Here is an 18,269-nt window from a genome sequence, read left to right as displayed (position 1 = left end):
CCCTGCATGTTTCCAAAAGGGTTCCAGTAGGCCAGGTAGTTCCTGCCTATGACATCATGTAGCCAAATCAAAGATTGATATGCCTTTTTTTTAAATGGCAATCATTTCAATATGCCCTGGACTTGTACCAGAAAGAAACGATTTGCATTGAGGCAAAAAGGAGATCTGAGGAGCAAAGGTCTGAAAATGTAATCTTGTTTTTCCCATATAGAGAAGAAAATATGCATGCAGAACCAACCGACAAAAAGAATGGGGAGTATTGTATAATCTGTACCTGCCACGAAGCATGACACACCTGTTCAGTTTACCAGTTTTTAATTCAACCTGGAACTGTTAACTTCCTTCTGAAGACATTCATCATGTCAACCCGGTTGTTCGCAAACTCCACGGCGCCTTTATCCAACAAGCTGCAGTCAAACATCATTATCCATCAAGAAAATCCATAGAAACGTTTCCACACAATATACCTGTCTCACGCACGGCGTTGCCAGCCGCCCCTGTGGAAACAACAAGGGACTGTGAAACAGAGATAAAAGTATCAGACTTTTTCAGAAGCCTAGCCGACACGAGATTGTCATTAAGTTCTCACACCAGGGACGAGAAACGTTCCCAGGTGGTCTCACTTTCAAAGACTTTTTAAACCTAATAGTCGACTCGAGGGTGGGTGATTAGATAAAGGATGTTTTTAGCTAGGTGCAGGTCGTAACATATTCTTCTAGACTAACTTTGAGGCATTAGCGAGGTACTTCAACTCCCCAACTCTGCCTCTAGGTGTAGCAGCACAAAAACACGGTGTTCTTCCAAGGTTTTCCTTTGAAGAGATGAGGTAGGAATACTAAACAGCAGTTCAAATGTACTGCTGTTATGTATTCTATAAGGGACTGCTTCAAAATTAAAAGACTTAGCCCATTGCTCAACTTCAATGATGAAGAAAGATAGCTATTTTTCATTATGGAGCATATGATTTAGCAAAATTGAAAAGTTCTTCCATAGTTCATATATCATCAGTTTCTAGTTTGAGCATAGTACTTGAAGTATTTTTTTCTTGCTTGTCAATGATGAAGAAAGAATATTTCATTGTGTGACATAAAACTTAGCAAAACTTCGACCACGTTATATCATTAGTTTTATTTCCAACTTGAGCATTGTTCTTGGAGGAAGTATTTTTTGGCTTGTATGTGTGTTTCAATTGTCAGTCGATTTATGTATTTCTGTGAGTCCCAATATATGCAGTGCAGTGTAGTATATCCATACACCCTATAGTAAGTGCTGCAATTGTTTCTGTGGAAATGGAAGGGACTTAAGGCAGTAGGCGTAAGGGGTGAAGTCTGCCATCCCCGATGTTTCTTTTTTCATCATCATGTGGTCATGACGAGTTCACGGTTGCTCATGGCCCTTCTCCTCCCTCCCTCCCTATTGCACTCGGCAGGTCCTCCAAAGTACAGTTCGCATCCTGACACAGTTGATTTGGTTGTTTTCTTTTTAGAATGAGGGAAATAAATTGTACACCTTGAAAAGTGGCATCATTTTTTCCATCGAATAACACCACCACCACCATTTACAATATCTTATGTTCCTACTATAAGCTACAGCGGATATATGTGGAATCCCAGTCCTAATCCTGTAGGGTGATTTACGAAATCCTATGTGCATTCTCACACTTCTGAGATCTGTTGGATTTCTCTCGCACGAACCCTCTTTACCCATTAGTCCAGCACGACTAAGCCACGCAAATCCTCCCTGATTCTCTTTGTAAACTTGGTGACATGTTACGGTTTGGGAGCAATGTAGGCAGGGCAGATGTGTAGCGAGGTCTGGGGAAAACATGACGATGCATTCATCGTTTCTTCCTGTAGACATAGTTTGGTCACGGACTGCAAAACATAAACTGTCTAGGATTGACATGGATGGTACTGATTGATTTTACAGATCAAATGCTTTGATACAGCATTTCATTAATGTTCATTTCAGGACAGAAAAGCAAAAGGTTATGAAATGGAAAAGTTAGAGTAACAGGCAACACTATAAATCCATAAAATTTTCATTATTATTTATTGTGTCATAGTTTGAGATGGAAACTTAATATTCTAGAATATGACTTAGTATATGGTAATAATTTACGTAGGTAAAATCAATAGGTCCCGGGGGTCTAGGTCAGTTCTGCAGAATTCTGTATTTGGGTGATAGAATTCTGAACAGTATTCTGCCATTGAGTGCAGAATTCTGCCATCCAAATGCAGAATTCTGGATCCAAAATGTTTGGAATTGTAATCGTCAGTCAAGGATAGTCTGTTAAGTTTTTGGAGGATTTTGAAAGTTGTGCTTCACTTTGCAATTGGGCATGCTTCCAAGTAAGTTCACATGCATGCAAACTTACTTGGAATCATAAAGCCCAACATGTGTAGCAAATGGATCTAAAACTGCCTATTACAACAGCACTCCCAAGTAGTTACTGTATCAACTGTTTAAAACTACATAACAAGGGTTTTTTGTTCATCTACGTGTAAGCTCCCATTTTCACACGTAAGATTATTAAAGGTTTTCACATGGTCAAGTTGGAGTTTGGAATCGGAATCGTTTGTCAATGATAGTCTGTTCAATGTCAAGGATAGTCTGTTAAGTTTTTGGAGGATTTTGAAAGTCGTGCTTCACTTTGCTATTGGGCATGCTTCCAAGTAAGTTCACATGCGTGCAAACTTACTTGGAATCATAATGCCAACATGTGTAGCAAATGGATCTAAAACTGGCTATTAAAACAGCACTCCCAAGTAGTTACTGTATCAACTATGTTTGAAACTAGATGACAAGGGTTTTTTGTTCATTTACATGTAAGCTCCCATTTCCGTGGGTAAGATTATTTATCGTGGGCAAGTACTTTTCCATAGGCAGTCCTTTTTTTAACATCTTAACGCACGAAAAGTCTCCCTCTATCATTCTCTATATGTACATGTAAGTAACAGTAACTATTTTTGGCGTGGTAACAGTATAGTTGTATGATATATACACATGAATATAAAGATTTGCACATACTTGCTTCAAGTGACGCATGATGTGCTTTGGAACTAGTTTTCTGCAATTTTTTCACTTTCTTACCTCATCTTTTGTGCATTAATGCCTACTTCAAATCCTTGTATGGCTTTGGCACAATACTTGTATGCGCAAGAAGGCATCAAACCTATGATAGAAATAAAGTATACAACACACTGAAAGACAATTTATGGCCAGGTGTGTTCACCTTTCCTAAAGTACCTACATCTCTATATTTCCGTATGAAAAGACTTTTAGTTAAGACTAAAGCCAGTAAAGGTACCTACATCTCTATGTTTCCCTTTGAAAAGCCTTTAAGTTTTACCTTTTGTTTGCTGAAATATTGTTAATGACAGCTATATGATATCATTACATGATAATGTTTTCTGGTGAAATGAAAGGGCCCAAAGTCTGTACTTTTTGGTCTTCTTGCTTTACTGCTTTTAATGCCTATAATGCATGTTGTAAAATATGATAAAATAAAGTGTTTTTTTTTGCCAAGCACCACAGGCAGGAACTGAAATACAGTGTATGTTGATGTGCATCATGCTTTGATAGAGGTAATACCGTAACAAGTGTATGAAAGCATTAGACAAAGTACACCATGCTTATGATATAAATTTCAAAAATGTTCAAAACCAGTGTATGCCTTTGTCTCTATACTTGAAAGGACGTTGGAAACATGATAATATGTATCATTTTGAATAGATTTCTTTAACCTTCTTCCTGTTGAAGTAGCCTTATGGCACTGGATTTGTATAGATTTCAGGTTAGGCAGCAGGAGAAGGTTAAAAGCAAAGAATGACACAATCTTCAGGTCGGTCTCCTTTGTTCCCCTATATATAAGTTGAAGCCTTGTGGCTATTTGTGCTCTTTACGTTTGTATATCCAATAGCTGCTCTATCTCCGCTGTTGTGCCTTTAGGCCAATTGTCAGATGTCAAGGTCGGTACTTTTCCTGACAACCCAAGAGATGTAAGCCGTAAGATGCCTTGCAGTGCACCTTTGAAGTGCATAGGGTATGGAGCATAGCAGCCCACTGAAAGAGATGCGTCGGTTATGATAAGACTCTTGTTACTGACATGAAAAATGGAGGACCTGGTATAGTTTTTGGCATGTCTGTGTGTGTCTGTCTATGGTCTATGGTCTTGATGTTTTAATGGTAGATAGCCTGTGATGTAAGGAAGAAGTGGTGTAGGTTTGGCCCCCCTAGCAGCTTACTCTGCAACTGCAGAAAGGCTCCATCTTGTTTTCAATTCTTTCACACATTTCTGTTCCTACGTCTGCTTCATAACGTGACATAACCTTGACCCTTCCATTGCCATAACCTTGACCCTTCCATTGCCATTGGCCCATTCTAATGCCTAATTCTAATCCACTCGGACATTAAGACAGTAAAATCACCACCCTTGCGTTTGTCTGTCTCTGGCTACGTCTGCAAAAGCCATTAACCGAAATTAACCCAAGATTATGGGTGAACATTCGTGTTCAAAGTGATCCTCATAAGCCTAATTACTGCCTAAACTTGTCTGCAGCAGACACAGGTATTGACTGAGTCTATTCCAGCTTTTCGTGAAATTGATCTACATTATATATCCCCGTGGCGCAAGCGCAAGCACTAATGCAACCCCACAGCTTCACCATCTGGATCAGATTCCGTGGATCCTTGGGCCCAAGTTCGATCCCAGGGTCGGTACCAGCTCGGACATGTTGTAAGGGATGCCATTCTTCATTTCGGATGGTGACATAAAGCCGGCAGCCCAGTGTATGAGGGAGCTTTAGGCATAAGCCTCAAGCGTCAAACCTCTGCACGTAAAAGAACCCAACACACTTATCGAGAAGAGTAGGGGTGACCCGGTGTGCTTGGCCAAAAACGCAAGCCGCATTGCACTACCACTAGCTACTTGAAAAAGCACCATGCTTCATCTCAATTGAGGATGACTGCTTTACCTTACCTTATGTTTCATACACCACTTATAACAGGAGAATGCAGAGAAAGAGCGGGCCATTGCAGAAGCCTTGAAGGATCTGAAGGATAACTTCTACTGCGAACTGTGCGATAAGCAGTACTACAAGCATCAGGAGTTCGACAACCACATCAACTCTTACGACCATGCTCACAAGCAGGTGGGTGACATCATTATCTCAATGAAAAATGGAGATATAGTTTACAGTGTGTGTGTGTGTGTGTGTGTGTATGTGTCTGTCTGTGTGTGTGTGTCTGTCTATGTGTGTGTCTGTCTGTATCTGTCTGTATCTGTCTGTGTCTGTCTGTGTGTCTGTCTGTGTGTGTGTGTGTGTGTGTCTGTGTGTGTGTGTGTGTGTCTGTGTTTTCAGACTATTGTAGTCAGCATAACTCAAGATCTTATGAATGGATTATGATGATTTTTGTTGTGTAGGAATGTGTTGAGAAGACAAAAGTCAAGGTCTATTTTGGGCCCCCTGGTATGTGACCTTGGTACTGCTGCAGAATTTTTGGTGGCAGGTAGCTTGTGATGTAAGGAAGAAGTAGTGTACGTTTGGGCCCCTAGCAGCTTGTTTTTTCTAGGTGTACACATACAATGTAGGGTTGTCCCTGTAGCTCAACTTGTAGCAGCCTCAGAGTTGAGCTCCTGATTTCAATAAGTTGGTAACTGGGAGACCCAAGTTCAATCCTGACTAGGACATCTTGTTTGGGGCTGCACCTGGAGGACGTAAAATGGGGGTCTCATGTTCAACGAGTTGCTTGAAGTACGTTAAAGGGGAAGGGCTAGCAACCTCTCCCTGTAGAAATATACCCTGCTACTAAAACAGCAAGGAAACTTGCTGCTCTATGTGCAACTAGGCACCACAAGGGTCTGAATGAACGAATGGATAAACGGACACATACACTGTTTTCAACCTTTTTCTTAACAAAACAATAAAGGAAACTTTAAGGTAAAGATGATATCAGATCTGAATTTTTTTGGTAGAGGTAAAAAAACACCAGAACATCCAAAATACAGTAACAATAAGGTGCGCAGACATGCAGTAGTTGTAGATGATTTTGTTCTAGCCTGGAAAATGATAACAAACAATCATGGTTTAACAAGATGAAGGACTACAGAAACGGTTCAAAAAGTAGGATCACACAGTGAACTTGGATTACAGTGGCATGGCTTTCCCCCAATATGATTGAAGCACTGGACATGTAAATGCTTTCCTAGTGACCCAGTATTTCCCATTATACAATTGATCAGTGGACCAACTATCATTATAAAGAGCCCTCGGGACATGGCATGGGTAACTGTCTGACCTACAATGGAGCCAGAGGAATACTGAGGAATTCAGATTAAGATCTAAATGTAAGTTAAATACCCTTTTAGATTGGCGTGTGCCTCAGTCTGTGCTCTCTGAATATAGTAAAGGTTTGCCCTAGTGTGTGCAGACCAGAGTCTTAGCCATCCTATATATTTGTGTAGGTAGTGTGTTCAGCACCAAGGACAGGTTTGTGTACGGATTGTATTGTGCACAAAGGTTCTGTATGTTTGTGTAGATGGTGTAGCCGATTGGGCGTCAAAAGGATATTACCTTCACAAAGAAAGTTATACTAGTACTTTTGGTGCTGTTTTTAGGGGGTTGGGTGTGTTTTCGTTTGTTTGTTTCTTTCTTTCTTTGTGGACAGCATAGCTCGAGAATCAGTGGATGGATCTTTACGATATTTGGTATGTGGTTACTAGGTGTCGGCAAAATGAAGAACAACCCTGATTATGGACCACCTGGAGGCTCTCTTTGGTACTGCAGCAGAACTTTTAGTTTTCTTATCTTTGAAGTGATATAGCCTCGCAGCATGTAGGTATACAAATCAGTTATAAAGGTACAACAAGAATTTGAATATCACAAGATGCAATAACTGCTAGACCAAATTTGGAGTGATTGCAAAATTTCTCAGGAAGGATTGTTTTGGAAGTTGGTAAGTAAGACTCAAGATAATTCAGAAATAAGCAAGTAGCAGCAGAAACAGACTTTTGGATGTAATTCAAGATAAGGAGAGATCCTTTTATTTTTTAACGTGTGTCAGGCCACATCAATTGGATTTGTTGGTTCTCGGATTTTTTGAATTATGCTTAACTGGGAAAACACATGAGAACAAAACTTGAGGACCAAGTGTATGCCTTGGTGCACTCAGTTTTATTTAACATTTGAATACTGTCATATTCAAGTTTTCCTCCCTTTCCTCTGCTTTTATGATATCAGCATGCTATGTTTTTTTTGCCTTGAAATGTTTTAATACCAAGAAAATAAGTTGGCCTCACATTGACTTTCCATGTGCAGTTGATGCATTATGATGATGCTGGAATGATAAAACCAGGATGTCAAATTTTCCAATAATTTCTATGTATGATTGGATCATTACTTTGCCCTAGGTCACACTATTAGATTACTTTTCTCTAGCGTTGAATTAATAAGATAAGAGTCATAAGTGCACAAGAATCATGCATAGAATGATGAATATCGACATAGATAAAGATTATAGTAGCTTGTCTCATTGTAGAAAATGTAGACATATTTATCAAGAACGGAAGCTAATAATAAAGACAGTGGAAATAAGGCTGATTGATATCTTAGAGTGACAAGTTTAAGGCAAGGGATTCGTTTTCTGCAAGAATCTTCATAACTTTTAAGTAAGGAGATTTTCCAGATTTGCCTTTGATATTGGTTGTAAATCCCTCTAAATACCCACTAGTATTGGCTTATTTACTATCGGTGTCAAACTTTTTTGTTTGTCGCCAAAACTGTAAATCATCACTCCTGTAGATGGCAAGGTCATCAACCTTTCATTACATCACATTTTCCCTTGTGATACTGAATTTGAGTTGGGATATGCATGAATCAGAGATTCAGATGAATCAGAGAATCAGAAATTCAATGTGTCTTCTCCCAAGGTTAGCCCTTGACAATAGCAACAAGCCAGTACTAAAACAATAAGGGTTAGCATAAGTCTTTGATATAGTGTTACAATCGAGTGGGGCTAATGATTAGTTTTGGTATTTTTTCTGATAACAATTCATAACATCAGCTCATGTTTGATTAAAATATTCTTAGATTATGATTTTCATAAAGTACACTTTGACTACTTGTAGACATTGTCTGGATTGGGTACATACATGTAAGTATTTCCTTACTTATCAGTGTGCGCACCAAGCACTACAATGTACGAAGCAGACATAATAGTCTAAGAGTGATTTGAGCCTTAGTAACTGAAGTTTCTTGAAGAAAAAAGTAGCCATTGCACAAAAACATCTAAATTTGATTTCAAAGATAGCAGAATCGATAATGAATATATTCATAAGTCTTATCATCACTATTGGTAATATGAATATCATATGAATGGCCTTTGTAGTGCCAGAATGTAGTTTGGGCACACTGGCACCACTTTGACAACATAGTTCTAAGAAACTATTGATTTTTTTGTATACATAGTAGTCTAGAGAATAGCCTTGTGTTGTCGGTGGTATTGAAGGTACCACTGGCTTGCTTAACAAGCCTCTAGCAGTTCTTTACTCTGTCTGGAGTAATCTTTTGGCAATTGTGTGAAGCACAACCCTTAAGGAAAATTCAATATCTTTGTCTTTTTTCCTGCTTCCTTTTTGACACAGAAGTGCAGTAGAAATAGTAGGAAGAGTCTGAGAACCCTTTTTCAGTTAGATAGTTTTTTTGGTCAGAAAACCTTAAAAACTATCGTTTAAGGCCACTTTAGTTAGTCCCAATTTTGAGAGGATCTAATTGCCTTTCTGTCTCAGTCAATACAAGAGTCTGCTAACATTGAAAGAAATGTCACCTCTGATTTGGTTCTTGGCAAAGAAATAGTTTCAGAAAAGCTGACATGAAAGTCTACTTGATGAGACAAAGTTTTCACTCTTTTTTTAAGTCCCAAGTTTGTTGAACTTGAAGGAATCCTTATATTCTAAATGTCATGTCGAAATCCATATGGTTCTTTTAAAGTATCAATTTTCATCCTAATTCATACGACCTTTACAAAATACATTATACAGACATGTACATGTACATGCAGACTACTGGTAAAATGAAGATAGAAAAGAATTAACAAAAAATATGCACATATGATCTACTACTGAGAAACGCATGAACCTTTTTCCAGTTAGATGTACTAGTATTGATTTGGTCTGCCAGTTCATTCTAGTGACGCTAGAGAAGAGTGATGGATGTCACTTGAAACGTCCGGATGTAAATCTCCAAATTTTATCCAGTTGAAGAGTTTGAATTGTCTTTATGTACTGTTTACCTGGATGTCTAACCTTCTTAAAGGCACATGAACCTCAGGTTGATGTAGTAAAGGTGTTTGTCAGCATTATATTTCCTATTTTCTTATTTTTCATAGAAACTCGAGTCTATATTCAACACGTGTTGTGCTTTTTCTGGTGCAGCATTTGTTCCATAAGTGGTGACTAGCACTATTAGATTTTCAAAGGTGCAGACAAGAGGCACATGTAGGGCTTGTCTTGTTTTGTTAAAATCAGTACGAAAAAGCTGGTCATGATCAATTTTACAGAAAATATGCACGTACGATCTACTATTGAGAAACACATGAGCCTTTAATAGGTTGGGTTAAATTAGTAAAGGCTACATATTTTTTACAACTGCCACTGCTTGAAAGAATTATATTTTCTCTTTATTTTCTGTTGCCTCACCATGGAAACTTGAGTCTATATTCAACACGTGTTGTGCTTTTTCAGGTGCAGCATTTGTTTCTTAAGTGGTGAATATCACTATTAGATTTCCAAAGATGCAGACAAGAGGCACATGTAGGGCTTGTCTTGTTTTGTTAAAATCAGTCCGGAAAAGCTGGTCGTGATCCCAGCCTGTCTGCCCTAGCTTGTAGTTTAACCCCGGTCAGCGTATCTAAGCAGACAAGGCGCTAAGTGCAGTTTCAGGCCAGGCACTGGAAAATGTTTAAGATCTGATTACGTGCCAATCATGGGGGATTGGGTCTGCCGACAACGAGAGAATGATCAGGGGTTTGCGGAAAAGTCGATGGGGCAGGTCAGAGGGCAATAAACACGAGACACGAGGGGATACCAAAATTGACCTGGGTGTCAACTCATATCTGAATCAATGGTTGTTTGAATAAGACTGATGCCTGGCTGCATTATGGACTGGCGGATAGGACATGAAATTTGTCCGAGTTGTCGGGGAAAATTGAAATATTAATCATTTTCCCTCCCCTGGATGTGCAGCCAGCGGTTTTCCAAATTTAGCCGTCACACTGCGGTCGCTGGAAGTTTTTGTGACGGACGGCTACATATTGCACGAGTTGTAGTTGTTACGGATGCCGTGTCAGTATTTTCTTGGAGGAAACATCGGAAATGTGTCACCTTTGAAGACAGGACTATCCATTTTAATCAAATAGTAACTAAGCAACTGCTGTGCGTTACAGAACCTCGTGTGATGGAACGCTTGCCAATCTGTCTGAAAAAGTAACAGGTTTGGCCTACAATAGAAACGTGCAGAAACTTCAATATTGAAACCCTGGCCTTTTCAGCGGTCTGTCCCAATGACACTTTGTTGCGCCAACCAGATATTCTTCGTAGTGAATTATAATGAATCATTGTTTCATTTTCTTAATTCTGTACTAGTAACCTGTATATTTGTGTAGATGGTGCGTTCAGCACCAAGGACAGGTTTGTGTACAGACTGCTGTGCACAAGTGCCCTTTTTTTGTATATGCATGTGTGATTTGTGTGTTCAGCACCAAGGACATGCTTATGTGCCTTTTGTGCTGTACACAAGTGACCTTTATGTTTGTGTAGATGGTGTGTTTAGCACCACGGACATGTTTGTGTGCAGATTGTATTGTGCATCAGTGCCCTGTATGCTTGTGTAGATAGTGTGTTCAGTTCAACACCAAGGACAGGTTTGTGAGCAGATTGTGTTGTGCATACGTGAGCTGTGTGTTTGTGTAGATGGTGTGTTCAGCACCAAGGACAGGTTTGTGTACAGACTGTGCTGTGCACAAGTGGCCTGTATGTTTGTATATGCATGTATCAATTGTGTGTTCAGCACCAAGGACATGCTTATGTGCCCATTGTGTTGTGCCCAAGTGACCTTTATGTTTGTGTAGATGGTGCGTTCAGCGCCAAGGACAGGTTTGTGTACAGACTGCTGTGCGCCAGTACCCTGTATTTTTGTATATGCATGTGTGATTTGTGTGTTCAACACCAAGGACATGCTTATGTGCCCATTGTGTTGTGCGCAAGTGCCCTGTATGTTTGTGTAGATGGTGTGTTCAGCACCAAGAACAGGTTTGTGTGCAGATTGTGTTGTGCACAAGTGCCCTGTATGTTTGTATATGCTTGTGTGAATTGTGTGTTCAGCACCAAGGACATGCTTATGTGCCAATTCTCTTGTGTACAAGTGACCTGTATATTGGGTAGATTGTGTGTTCGGCACCAAGGACAGGTTGGTGTGGGGACTGTGCTGTGTGCAAAGGACCTGTAGGTTGGGTAGATGGTGTGTTCAGCACCAGGACAGGTTGGTGTACAGACTGTGTTGTGCACAAGTGCCCTGTATGTTTGTATATGCATGTGTGATTTGTGTGTTCAGCACCAAGGACATGCTTATGTGCCCATTGTGCTGTGCACAAGTGCCCTGTATGTTTGTGTAGATAGTGTGTTCAGCACCAAGGACAGGTTTGTGTGCAGATTGTGTTGTGCACAAGTGCCCTGTATGTTTGTATATGCTTGTGTGAATTGTGTGTTCAGCACCAAGGACAGGTGTATGTGCAGATTATGTTGTGCACAAGTGACCTGTATGTTGGCTAAATTGTGTGTTCAGCACCAAGGACAGGTTTGTGTGCAGATTGTGTTGTGCACACATGAGCTGTATGCTTGTGTCAATAGTGTTTAGCATTGATATGTACCGTATATACTGAGACTATGGTGTCAGGATGTATCTATAATGAGATTAAAATGTAGAACACTTTTGTACATTAGGGCTTCATCCTAAGGGCTAACCCCAGCCTTTAAGTCTACCATTAGACAGGAATATATTTGCCTTCTAATGACCAGGCCTATCTTAACTGTCGATCGTTTAAGTGTCCATTTTCACAATGATGGTGTAATATCAATTAAGGTTGCAGGCACCATCATCTTAATCCTATGTCACATTAGGTTGGACTGTATAGTAGATCCTAGTTTGCCCATCCTGTAATAGAATTTATCGAAACTCTTGCTGTGATGGCCGTTTGTGTCTCATGCCTTATTGCTGCTTGATGGCTAAGATTATTTTCAATATTTTATGAAAAAAATGATCATCATTGAGTAGTTTTCAAATCATGCAAAATTAGTTGTTTGCTTTTCTATTGTAATGTTCAAATAGCTTGCACCTTATCTCTGCAACACTTGTTCATTGGTGAAATGTGTGTTATAATCCTGATAAGCCTAAAATTTTAGCAAATTATTGACAGTTACCATCATGGACCAAGTATGCAATGATCCATTTAGTTCAATATGGAAAAGACAGACTAGATTTTCATGTAGACACAGTAGGAAGCATCCTAAAAACAGCCTCATAAATGCACTGCTAATGCTGGGAATTGTCTTGAATGGAATGTGTTAAGTTGATGAAGTTAACTTTTAGATAGATTTCACAATATATCCTCTCTTGTCCCCACATGGTAAGACAGATTATGATACAGGATTACTGTAATGATGGCTCCGGCAAAAAAAACACAAGATGAAGTTGCCTTTGCCATTGATTGGTTGATCTAGACGCCATGAAAAATGCATGGAAACATTTTCGATTGCGGAACGCCTCGGGGCAACGCGTTTGTCTTCATTTGCATCTTGGAGTTTTCATTTTGCCGAGAGCCGTGATTTACACCCTTCAATCATGCGGCATCACTCTAAAGAGGGAGGGAGGTCTCCGAAGTCATACAGTGTGTGGGCTGAGTCAATTACTCTGCCTGGGTGTGTAAGATAGAGTAAAGTACTTCGCCTGGTGGTGGACTGATGACCACTACTCACACGATCTGTTGCTGTGGTTTTAAGTCCACCCAGAGGACATAATAAAGAAGTTAATACCAGGTTTAGCTGTTGGTTGGTCAGTCAGTTTCATTTGAACTCCCAAACTTCTAGTAAAAAAGAAAGGTCGCCAACCTTCTGCAATTTATTTTAGCTGTAGTGTAGTGTAGAAAACAAGTAACCATCCTTTTATACCCACTTTGAAGAAGTTGAGTTTGATGTATTTTTTTGATACCTGACTTGCTATGCTCAACACTTGGTCAGTCAGTTTCATTCGAACTCCCAAACTTCTGGTATAGAAGGTAGTGCCCCCTTTTAAGGCCATAGGGGCAGTGGGTTGTTAATCCACTGTGTCTAGGGCGTAGTGTTAGAAGGTGGAGCCCAACCCTCTTCTTCCACCGCTTTTTACCTCCCCAACCAAAGTCAGGGACCCATTTTTACACCTGGGTGGAGTGAGGAAAGTTGTGTAAAGTGCATTTCTCTAGGGCACAACATCGGTGGCATGTCAGGGTATAGAAGAAAGGTCGCCAACCACTGAGCCAAATATGCTACTAGCCCTGGCGTCTGTTTGAACAGTGTAGAACATTGAATCACAGTCATAAATCATGTATCAGATATTTCACCCAATAAGTGATTATACACATGTACCACCAAACCTTCCAAACTTCTGGAATGAAAGAAGGGTCGCCAACAACTGAGCCATGTAGAAGAAGAACTTTATTGCACAACAATTGTACATGGTACAAAGTATGAATAAAATATGCTACTAGACCTGGCGTCTGTTTGAACAGCGTAGAACATTGAATCACATTCATAGATCATGCATCACATATTTCACCCCATAACTGATTATACCACCAAACCTTCCAAACTTCTGGTATAAAAGAAGGGTCGCCAACAACTGAGCCATGTAGAAGAAGAACTTTATTGCACAACAATTGTACATGGTACAAAGTATGGCTAAAATATGCTACTAGACCTGGCGTCTGTTTGAACAGCGTAGAACATTGAATCACATTCATAAATCATGCATTAGATATTTCACCCCATAAGTGATTACACCACCAGTTGCTGCCAGCTTTTCCCCTTCTGCAATCTCAGCCAAAACAACTGCGTTAGTCAAGCTCCAGCAACTCTCCCCGCAATATCCGGGCCATGTTTTCTTCCGCTTGGGCACTTTCCACTTGCACCGCGCCTATGGATTTCCAATATGGTAGTGAGACATTATGGGAGGACACACAGTCTGCAGGGACAAGGTAGACTTAATTGCAGCGGTCTGATCAATAGTGCTTTTAGTAGGAAGCTCCGGGTATTGTCTTGCCCATTGGCTGTACAAAGAGAGTGCCTTTGTCTTGAGGTGAACGCCTGTAACTGTCTAAAGGTGCTTATTGAGAGTCAAGACTCATTATTTCAGAGGAGATTACCTCTGTCCTCGAGAGTGATGGCGGACTTAGATGCCATTTCCTTTGTTTGGCTAAGGGCCCACCGATCTTAACCCAGGGGTGGCTTTGATATTGATTGATCCAAACCGTGGTTAATCCAGCTTAAGCTCTCCTTCTTCACGTAGTTCCCTTGTCTGTTGTTAAACTCCAGGAAAAGCAACGCAGCACTTTTGCCAAGTTGGTGTAGTTTTTCTATTGTAAACTGCCTTGCAGCATAACATGCCAGTTTTGTACTATAAGCACATTGCGTAAGACTTGACTGAGACGGTTGATCCATGCACACAGGATTGGAGCCCTGGCCTACTCTAATCGATAAGTGTGGCTTTTTCAACGTGTTCGAGGTGTGGCTCTCTAGTCTCCAAGCAGACTCAATGGTTGCAAAGGCAGTATCCAACTGGCAGAAGTAGTTTTTATAGCAACCCGACGGTGCCTGACAACTTCCCTGGCTGATTGGAGCTTCTCTGGCTAGCTTGTACGATTTTAGCACCGTGGAGATCTGCTTGGAGATTATGGCTCTCCTCAAACTCAGGACCTACGTTTTACATTGCACTCAGGCAATTTCAGACTATTCAAAGACTAGCATTTAGGATCTCTTTGGTTTTGTGTTTAGCTGTAGTGTAGAAAACAAGTAGCCATCCTTTGATATCCACTTTGAAAAAGTTGATTTTGATATACATATCCTTTTCGTATACCTGACCTACAGTGATACACCTTAGAATCTTATCTATTGCAGTATTTCATCCTCTTGTATGTAGGCATTTTCATACCCACATTTAGAAAATCTTCCTTTTATATATTTGGCGATGTCTACAAATTTTCCATAATACATTGAAAGTTCTTCCATCCTGGCGCATATGTCATCTATAGTGTTGAATATCTGCCTGCCTTTGCGACTTGTAGCAGAAGCCTGAGTAAGCCATCAATGTCAGCATGCTGCATTTGGGGCCGTATATCACTGCCTTTCAACAGTGCATCAGGAAAAGACAACTTAGCTTGTCTAGTCTTTCTCTTGGTCTTGGACTGCTTTGACAAATCTCACTGTCACTTCCAGATGCCATTAGTATATATCAATGTGTCAGAATACTTTATTAAATGTACCTTGAATTGTCTTATTGATAGTGCTTCCGACATTTTCACTGGATGACATTTGTGCAGACATTTATTTCGTTATCTCTGAAAGTTGTCTGGTTTTACTTCAGCAGCAGTTTTGAGCTTTAGATCATAGCTTAAACGTAATCCAGAACATTTAGAGAATTATCTTATTGGTAGACTAGTGCTTCCAACATCCTTGCTGGATGATATTTGTACAGACATGTCCTTCGTTATCTCAGAAAGTTCTTTTAGAACCTAGCTTTAACGTAATTCAGAACATTTAGAGAATTGTCTTTTTGATAGTGCTTCCAACATCTTTGCTGGATGACAGTTGTACAGACATGTATTTCATTATCTCAGAAAGTTGTCTGCTTTTGCTTTGGCAGTACTTTTAGAACATAGCTTATGATGTAATCCAGAACATTTAGAGAATTATCTTATTGGTAGTGCTTCTAACATCTTCGTCGGATGACATTTGTACAGACATGTATTTCGTTATCTCAGAAAGTTGTCTGCTTTTGCTTTGGCAGTACTTTTAGAACGTAGTTTACGATGTAATCCAGAACATTTAGAGAATTGTCTTATTGGTAGACTAGTGCTTCCAACATCTTCGTCGGATGACATTTGCACAGACATGTATTTCGTTATCTCAGAAAGTTGTCTGCTTTTGCTCTGGCAGTTCTTTTAGAACGTAGCTGACGATGTAATCCAGAACATTTAGAGAATTATCTTATTGGTAGGGCTTCCAACATTTTCACTGGATGACATTTGTGCAGACATTTATTTCGTTATCTCTGAAAGTTGTCTGGTTTTACTTTGGCAGTACTTTTAGAACGTAGCTGACGATGTAATCCAGAACATTTAGAGAATTGTCTTATTGATAGACTAGTGCTTCCAACATCCTTGCTGGATGATATTTGTACAGACATGTCCTTCGTTATCTCAGAAAGTTCTTTTAGAACCTAGCTTTAACGTAATTCAGAACATTTAGAGAATTGTCTTTTTGGTAGTGCTTCCAACATCTTCACTGGATGACATTTGTGCAGACATTTATTTCGTTATCTCTGAAAGTTGTCTGGTTTTACTTCGGCAGTGTACTTTTGAGTTTTAGAGCATAGCTTAAACGTAATCCAGAACACTTAGAGAATTGTTTTATTGGTAGACTAGTGCTTCCAACATCCTTGCTGGATGATATTTGTACAGACATATCCTTCGTTATCTCAGAAAGTTCTTTTAGAACCTAGCTTTAACGTAATTCAGAACATTTAGAGAATTGTCTTATTGGTAGTGCTTCCAACATCTTCGTCAGATGACAGTTGCACAGACATGTATTTCGTTATCTCTGAAAGTTGTCTGGTTTTACTTTGGCGATACTTTTAGAACATAGCTTACAATGTAATCCAGAACATTTAGAGAATTTTCTTATTGGTAGTGCTTCCAACATCTTCATTGGATGACATTTGTACAGACATGTCTTTCGTTATCTCAGAAAGTTGTCTGGTTTTACTTTGGCAGTACTTTTAAAACTAGCTTACAATGTAATCCAGAACGTTTAGAGAATTGGCTTTTTAGTAGTGTTACCAACATCTTCACTGGATGACATTTGTGTAGACATGTATTTTGTTATCTCATAAAGTTGTCTGCTTTTAGTTAGGCAATACTTTTAGAACATAGCTGACGATGTAATCCAGAGCATTTAGAGAATTGTCTTATTGGTAGTGCTTCCAACATCTTTGTTGGATGAAATTTGTACGCTGTCAGACATGTATTTCGTTATCTCAGAAAGCTGTCTGCTTTTACTTTGGCGATACTTTTAGAACATAGCTTACAATGTATGACGAAATGAAATCTCAAGTTGAAAAAATGTTGTTGCCATTCCAGAGGCTGAAGGACCTCAAGGCGCGGGAATTCGGCCGGAACGTCAGCTCAAAATGGAGGAAGGAGGAGAAGAAGAGAGAGAAGGAGATGAGGAGGCTGCATGAGCTGGCGGAGCAGAGAGCTCAGAACAAAAGGTGAGACGCGTCAAGATGCCTTGATACTAGACACTTAACTAAGTCCATAGACAGGGGGGTTCTGGGGATCACAGTGTTCTCGCCAGCGCCCGTCCTCCCGTCATTTGACGGGTTTTTGTCGCTCATGACGGACAAAATTTTTGCTCAACCCGTCATTTTTAATGGACAAAATCGGTGTGTAAAGATATTTAGATAGAGCTTAGGATGTTCAAAAACTCCAGAGGATCAGCGGAAGTTCATGACGAGGGCAATCTAGATCATTTCTAATGCCCGCCGGCGACAACCCCAGCAACACACAGAGAGCGGCGTGGTGGTTGCTAGAAATATTTGTTTGCCGCCGAAAACTCGGCGTCATGCGTCGCCCTCCCCACTACAGTTTTGGCCGGTCGCATCAGGCTGACGTTTATTTCTGTTTTGTCCCTCTCGGTTCACCGTCAGTTATTGTCATCAAAGAAGCCTTGAAATTCAAAAATACTCCTATAGCTATCAGGCTTTCTGTAATCTATGTACAATTAAAGTTTTAAGCCGCGGCGGCTGAGTTCTTCCCTCAAGAAATGGTAAACAGGCGTCAGATCAGATATTGTAATCTACCAATCACAGCGCGCGTGTCTGTCGCGTCAAGAAAAAACGACCAATGACATGCGAGTCTTGCTGCTCGCGAGATTTCAGCTAAGCGTGAATTTGCGAGATGTTAGG

At 40.1% G+C, this 18,269-nt stretch overlaps 1 protein-coding gene across 3 annotated transcripts in view; it reads left to right on the top strand.

Moving 5' to 3' along the window:
- The window catches only part of LOC136445847 (G patch domain-containing protein 8-like), a 196,899-nt gene extending 179,312 nt beyond the window's left edge, over positions 1-17,587 (top strand). For all 3 annotated transcript variants that reach the window (XM_066444017.1, XM_066444016.1, XM_066444018.1), the window contains 2 exons: positions 5,010-5,153; positions 17,443-17,587. In XM_066444017.1, the coding sequence (XP_066300114.1) occupies positions 5,010-5,153; positions 17,443-17,577 (279 nt within the window). In that variant the 3' untranslated portion in view covers positions 17,578-17,587. The remainder of the gene's footprint in view (positions 1-5,009; positions 5,154-17,442) is intronic.
- Positions 17,588-18,269: the final 682 nt, after the last annotated feature.

Source organism: Branchiostoma lanceolatum, chromosome 12, assembly GCF_035083965.1.
Source record: "Branchiostoma lanceolatum isolate klBraLanc5 chromosome 12, klBraLanc5.hap2, whole genome shotgun sequence".
In the NCBI taxonomy this organism is placed as follows: Eukaryota; Metazoa; Chordata; class Leptocardii; order Amphioxiformes; family Branchiostomatidae; genus Branchiostoma; species Branchiostoma lanceolatum.
Note: the sequence above shows the minus strand (reverse complement) of the source record. Positions and strands in the feature narration are given on the sequence as shown.